Raw genomic sequence first — 6,923 nt, forward strand, 5'->3', positions numbered from 1 at the left:
TCTATTCAGCCTGGAGAAGAGGAGGCTGAGGGGGGACCTATAGCTGTCCACCACTTCCTCGCAAGGGGAGGAGGAGGAGCAGGTGACCAAGCTGAGCTCTTCTCTCTGGTGACCAAGGACAGGACCCGAGAGAATGGCAGGAAGATGCCAGGGAGAGTTAAGTTGGACACGAGGCTCTTCACTCAGAGGGTGGTGGAGCACTGGAACAGCTCCCAGGGAGGCAGTCACAGCACCAAGCCTGATAATATTCCAGCAGCTTTTGGCCAAGGCCCTCAGATCCACGGTATGAATGTTGGGGTGTCCTGTGCAGGGACAGGAGTTGGACTGGATGGGCCTTGTGGGTCCCTTCCAACTCAGGTCATTCTGTGATTCTGTGATAGGAATTCCTGAGTATTTCCTCACTTGTTCCCTTCATATGACTAATGATGTATCTCGAGTGCCTCACGGGAAAGATCGCAGTCAAACCTCCTTAGCAGATTAGTAATTAGCTGGAAATGAACTCTTTTTTTTTCTGCTGTGCCCATTAGCTGGTTCAAACTGGTCATGATGAGTAATACTGGATTCAAAAGACACATCTCTCAATGTGCACTTTGTCTGGAGACCTGGGACATTTGGGTCAGGTTCATGGGAAACCTGCATGTTCCACTTGCAGAGTCTGCCAGTCTCACAGCCTAAAGAACAACCTGGAAGTCATGTTCTTCTGCTAGATGGTTTCTCCTCTTCCATTATTCTCCCCTTTTAGACTAAACCCAAACATTAGATTGTATGTTTTTTTCTTGGATTCCATACTGGAATCCTAAAGTTCAGCCTTTATTCCAGTATAAAACTGCAGAAAGAAATATCCATGAAAATTTACACTCTGCCTCCACTGATTCCAATATCTCATTTTCTGCTTCTTTTTGCTGTAAAATGCTGCAGCTAGTCTTATTTTTCGAGTCCTTATTTAAACTTTGTTCAATATCAACAGCAGAGACATTAAAAGCAAAATGTGACCAGCAGAAATCCCTCTCCATACTAGAGATTTCAAGATGAGTAGGAAACCTCAGGTATAGAGAACAGGCAATTCATTATTAATTGAAATAGAAAGGCAATTTATGATTAAAATTCAGCACGACAGGACTGTGAATTAAGATATTCAGAGTCACTGAGCACCGATGAGTTTACCAGGAATATCAGGTCTTGGTGCTCTTTCAATCCTTTCTGTGCTTTTTATTCAAATTCTTACCTGGTTATAAGTACAAAATTTGAAAATTCCTTTTTTTTTTTTTTTGCAGTATGATTAGAGACCGTTTGCATCTCCAATGGGCTGAGCGGAGCTTGTGGCAGTTTAAGAAGTGCATCACCCCATTGGAAACTCCAGAATTTTGAGCCGAAAATAATGTGTTTAACACACACATGCGCATTCCAAAACATGAAGAACAACAAAAAGAAAACAAACTCCTCCACAAACAAACCTAATGACTGGCAGAAACTCCAAAGCCATTCCTGAACCATCCAGAAGGTCTGATATTTCTCGCTTTTCTAAAATGCTTTTCTGCTGAAGCTGTGTTGCAGCCACCAGCATCTGAGGGGAGATCACCAACATGCAGCAGTCTGTTCCCATGAGGTGGGAGAGCAGGTTCTCCCTTTGGCCTTCAGCACAGTTATTTGTTATTATCTTTTCCTTTTAGAGTTAGCAATTATGTGAGTAATGCTAGAGGATAAAGGCTCCAGGAGACACCGAAGGCTCAGCTGGGCTGTTTGTATTTCATAGTCTACACGTCTCAATGAATTTTAATAAACGTGCTCTAGAAGACTGGTGTTTGGTCCTCATAACTGTGAGGAATTGCCTCAGTGTGCGTTTTTGCTGCAGGACCTCGCTCTCATCTCACCTGAAGTCAGTGTGAGATGCGCCCTGTTGTAAACTTCCAAGAATAGGGGAAGAAACCAAACCCCCATATGGACAGGAATATGACCGGGTCCTGTTCATTATGAGGTTGGCCACTAACAGTCACAAATAACTCCTCCGGCCCCTCAGTGATCAGACTGGTAGAAAGCTGGCACAAACTGACACGCTCAGGGCCCACGGAAGGCCACCCACAGCAGCTCAGGGCATGGAGAGCATCGATACTTACAGTCATCCCTTATCTGAAATCCTTTTGGCCTTTGCATTAGCACTCGGGGGGATGTGGAAAGGAAGAAGGGGTGTCTGTACCTTGTACTGGCAGGTGCTGAGACTCGAGGCTGATGGAGCCACAACCCCACTGCCTCCCGACAATATAGTGCAGGGATAAATAGTTTGGCTAGTTTAGGACCCAGAGAAGGAATATTCCATTAACATGATGGTGGTCTAGACTAAATAAAGGCAGCAGGAGCTGAATGACATGAACATGGTGAGTCAGTTTCAAGACATAAAGAAGTTGGTCTTCTGCCACCCTGGCATGTCTGTGTTGCTGTTTTTCCCAGTGCCTTAGGCTGGGCTCGAAGACACAGCCCTGCAGAGGAGTGGAGGACTGAGCTTGTCTCCTGAAGCCCAGCCAGGTGCCCTGAACTGGGATGGCAGAGGCAATGGGCTCTAGTGCTTTTTGATTTGTTAGTGAAGATGTTGCCACACAAATCACTGCCTCCCAGAAATTTGCAGAACAATTTAACAGGACTCAATGACACATACACTTAAATTAACTTAATTTAGTTAAATAAATGTCATTTACAGGTTGATTTTTATAGACAGTAAGAACAGCAAAACCCACCCTGACATACATAAGCAAATGTCAGCAATGTGGTTTCATAGTGATTTGCTTTTATTAGAACTGAAGCTGCAAATCTCTTTGTTGGGGTACAAGAACTCCTCCTCAGATCTTCTTGTGTTCCTCAGAGTCTCCACCCCTGTGGTAAAGGCTCCCCAGGCTTACATAGAGCCTGTGATCCGTTGATGTCAAAAATGGAAGATGTCTCAGATGTCCAGAGTTCTGGTCTGTGTGATCAGTGAGGTGCCAGTTTTAGGAACTGGGTGTCCTGCAAAGGAAAAACGTGTGCTTAATCAGTCCATCTATCTTCATCCAAACAACTATACCTTCCTGTCTCAGACTACCACTGACACAGGGTAACACAAAGTTAAGGAGTGACAGAGATCCTAGCGACTGGTCTGCTGACCTGTGTTTCTGGCCATAAAACAATCCAGATCAAACAGAGGATGCAGATGTCACCACTCAGCACACACCACAACTATGCAGCTGCAGCTCCTGGTGACCCAGAACACCCGCTTGTGTTTAGTTTAAGAATAAAACTAACTTGGTCATAAAGAGCTGCACCGAGAAAGGGGCTGATCCTCTCACTTTCCTCCATGCCCTTCACACCTTTTTTTCTGTGAAAAAGGGTAAAAAGACTTCTCACACTTTTTTTGCATCCTTCAGCCTGATGTTTCATGGAATCCAAATTGGATTAAATATAAATGCAAATAATAATAAATAATAATGATTAAAAAGATGTATGGGGTGCAAGAAGGGGTCAATCTGTTGCAGTTCCTTTGATATGAAATGCCACCTCCAACCGTAGAGCTGGCCCATGGCATGTTACAGCAGCACCCTGCATGAGATACCTCCTATAAATGCTTTCTTGCTGGTGGTGATGAAAGCATGCTTTATTTCTAGAGGGCAGAAAGTGCCCTGTTGCACTTTGGTCTAAGATACAGCGCTTTGCATGAGCTAAAGTAACCTGGATGAAGAACTGCATCCCTGGTGTCAGTCCTGTCTTGCCTAATGGCTGTTCTCTGCCGATTATATTTTGTTTGGTGGTGCAAAGATCCACCCTGCTGCCTGCGTGGCTTGAGGGGGAGTCCTCAGATCTGGCTGTCTCAAGTCACCTGTGTCCATCCTGGTCAGCAGGGATGTGAGCTGATGCTGCCCTGGTACCAGACTTCTGCTGGAAGAGGTATTTAGAAATACGTGATATGCCGTTAGCTATATTAAATGTGCAGACTCCAGGTTCCTCCCTGCTCATCATCAACTTTTTCCCGTGGTTTTTCAGAGAAAGCAGAATGGTATTTTTGACACCACAAAGTTCTGTGATTTTGCTACCAGACACAAATCCCAGAAATTAAAGGGTTTTTTTTGGCCAGGAGAAGGTGGTCCATTCTGTGCGAAAAGGGGAAAAAGCCCAGTAAGTCTTTTTGCTCTCGGTGCAGCAGGATTTCTTTGGGAGAATCTGTCTTACCATTTGCAGCATTTCAGCTTCCCACCACGGCAGGTCCCAATGTCAACCAGAGGCGCAGAGCACGGCACGAACGAGCAGGAGCCCCGGTTTTGCCGGCAGGCTAAGGTATCAGCAGCTTCTTGGCTGTAAGCTGCAAAAGGATCCAAGAGAGAATTCATGATCTGTCAAGGCAGAGGACTCAAGATATACAGCATCGGATTTACCTGTCATGGTATGTTGTTTCCTACCACAGTGCCTGGTTTGTGATGGGGTAACCTGATCACACCTTCTTAGGGTCTTTACATCCATATGAAACACAAACTAACCAGAAGAGCAGGCTATAATGCTGGCATCTCTCCACTACAGCCTGATTGATTAATAGTGGCTCAAAGATAACGTCTGCTTCCTTAGCTTTTCTCCTGGACTCGTGTTCTTGTCATTCCAGTTACATGCAGATGTACCAACTGATGTGAAAAACCAATAGGAAGCACAGAAATAAGTATTTTTAAAATTAATCTCACAGAAAACCTGTGCACTGCTTTACTGCATAGAATATTGTACAGCAAACATATATGGCATAAAACTTCATAAAAAGTAATTTTTTATCTCAGCCAAACCAGTGGAACTAACATTCGCCTGACTAAAATATTTCACATACCTAAGTATATGCTGTAAAATAAAGTCAGTAACTATTGCTGCTAGCACTGTGTATGGTTGAGCTTGATGCCATGCTAGTTTTACCACGCTGGGATGTTCAGAACTGAAGTGCCAAATGCTCAGATGGTGGCAAAGACTACAGCTCCACCATCATCAGGAGATCTGCCTGGGCTTATCACAGCTGAGACGCGAGCTCCTGATCTGAGTTCAGATTATTTCCAGGCTAAATATTACTTTTTCCCATTGTGACATTCAGCCTGTTTGTTGTTTTAGCTCTGTACATTTTAAATGGATCTTTTGTATCACCCGAAGACTCATATACCTTAAAAGGCAGAAGAGGTCCTTTTTAGCTGCTTCAGTTTCTTGCTAAGCACAGACCCAATCATCTGACCCAGTACTTTCTGTGCCCAGCTCAGCCCACAGCTGATATCAAACTAGCGTCTATCCTTAATTTAAAGGGCATGCAAACTCTATTCAGGATTAGATCTACCACATTGAAACCAATTCGTTCCAGTGATTCTCAAATTCTTTCTCTTAATCACATATTATTCAAGAATTGTGTGAAGCTGATTACACTCAGCTGATTTTGAAGACATCGTTAGACCTTGGTTGCCTTTGTCTCTTAAGTTAAAAAGCCATATAGTGTTATGGGTCTTTTCTATGTAAGCCTTTATGAAGAGATTTAAAATAACTTGTTGCCTTTTCTCAGAAACTCTACTCGAACTGCACCATCTGTAGAGCTATGAAATTGCAAACAAAAGCAGCAATGGAGATAGCTTAAACTTTTCTGAGGTCCCCAAAACAGCCTGGAGTGAATATGCACTCTGAGCTCATTTCATGCACATGGATGGTACAGAGTTTAGGAAAAGAGCCACAGTCACAACTACTTTTTTTGCCAGAAGTATAGAAGGTTTACTAATCTAGAATACACGGACAGGAGGTGTGGGTGGAAATGTGAGAAGAGAAGGCTCACATTGCAGGTTTGCATCTTAAGTATCATCCTAAGAATTGCCTCAATACGCAGGAGCATCTTTTTTCATGTCATCATATGACTGGAACACAAGATGATAGAAAGAGACCGTCAGGAAGACTAGCAAGGATCTCAGCTCAACAGCTTACAGATTAGGACTAAGCCTAGGGATGGGGGTTTGTAATATGAAATACATGAAGTGCAAGAGCACAGAAGCAATCTGAACCTCACTGCTGGGCTCTAACGGACACCTCTGCACATCCACCCTTTAAGCCTCCATCTGACTATTTTCAGTCTTACCTGGGGCAGCCTGGAAGAGGAAGAAGAGAACAGCAAAGAGGAAGAAAAGGATTCTCATGGCTGCCAGCTGGTAGTAGGATAGCCTTTGCCCGTATGAAGATACTTGAAGAGGGGTAGAAGCTGATGTTCAAGGCAGAGGACGACAAGTCCCTCTCCTTATAAAGGGTGTGGGAAGGAGCACTGCAGAGAACGAGGGGGGTGGAGGAGTGGTTGTCTGAAGAACAGCAAGTTCATTGCCCTGTTACTATAGAGAATGGTGATGCATGAAGATGTTGCAACCTAACACATTTGAAGATACTTAATCTGAGCGATGACCAAATCACTCTAGCTGACCTGAGCAGCCAAACCACGCTGTGCTTGCATGCCCTGTGCCAGCTGGTGGGCTGCACCCAGGCGGGACACAGGATTGGAGGAGGGGAGAGGTGGATTCCTGTCATCTGCAATACTGTAAACCACAGGGAACTGCTGATGTGCCATGGCTTTTGGCCATGATCTTGTGACAGCCTGTCCCCCCCCTCAGCCACCAGGCTCAGTGAGCACAGCAAAGGCAGGACAGATGGCCTGCAAGACTGCATGAAACAAAGAGGCAACAGACCCTCTCCTTGAATGCAGGAAAGGATTAGATCTCCAGTCCTTGCTTGCATTGGAGTTCCAGGGCTGCAGCTGAAGAAGGCATGGTAGGGGTGAAAGGGTTGTGGACATTCCCCCTCCGGGCTATGAAACCTGCACACGTGGTAGTAGCTCCAGCCTTGCAGATATTCTTCTAGCATGGTCCAGAACTCAGTTACTCCCTGCATCTTATATTTGTGACTTTAGCCATGGTTTT

At 44.7% G+C, this 6,923-nt stretch overlaps 1 protein-coding gene across 1 annotated transcript; it reads right to left on the reverse strand.

Annotated features, from left to right (window-relative positions):
- Nucleotides 1–2,652: 2,652 nt before the first annotated feature.
- LOC128851787 (gallinacin-9) lies at nucleotides 2,653–6,257 on the reverse strand. Its single transcript, XM_054063246.1, has 3 exons — nucleotides 6,098–6,257; nucleotides 4,192–4,321; nucleotides 2,653–2,994 (listed from the first exon to the last, which is right to left on the reverse strand). The coding sequence occupies exons 1-3, from the start codon at nucleotides 6,153–6,155 to the stop codon at nucleotides 2,979–2,981; spliced, it is 204 nt and encodes a 67-aa protein (XP_053919221.1). The 5' UTR covers nucleotides 6,156–6,257; the 3' UTR covers nucleotides 2,653–2,978.
- Nucleotides 6,258–6,923: the final 666 nt, after the last annotated feature.

This window comes from Cuculus canorus, chromosome 3 (assembly GCF_017976375.1).
Source record: "Cuculus canorus isolate bCucCan1 chromosome 3, bCucCan1.pri, whole genome shotgun sequence".
In the NCBI taxonomy this organism is placed as follows: domain Eukaryota; kingdom Metazoa; phylum Chordata; class Aves; order Cuculiformes; family Cuculidae; genus Cuculus; species Cuculus canorus.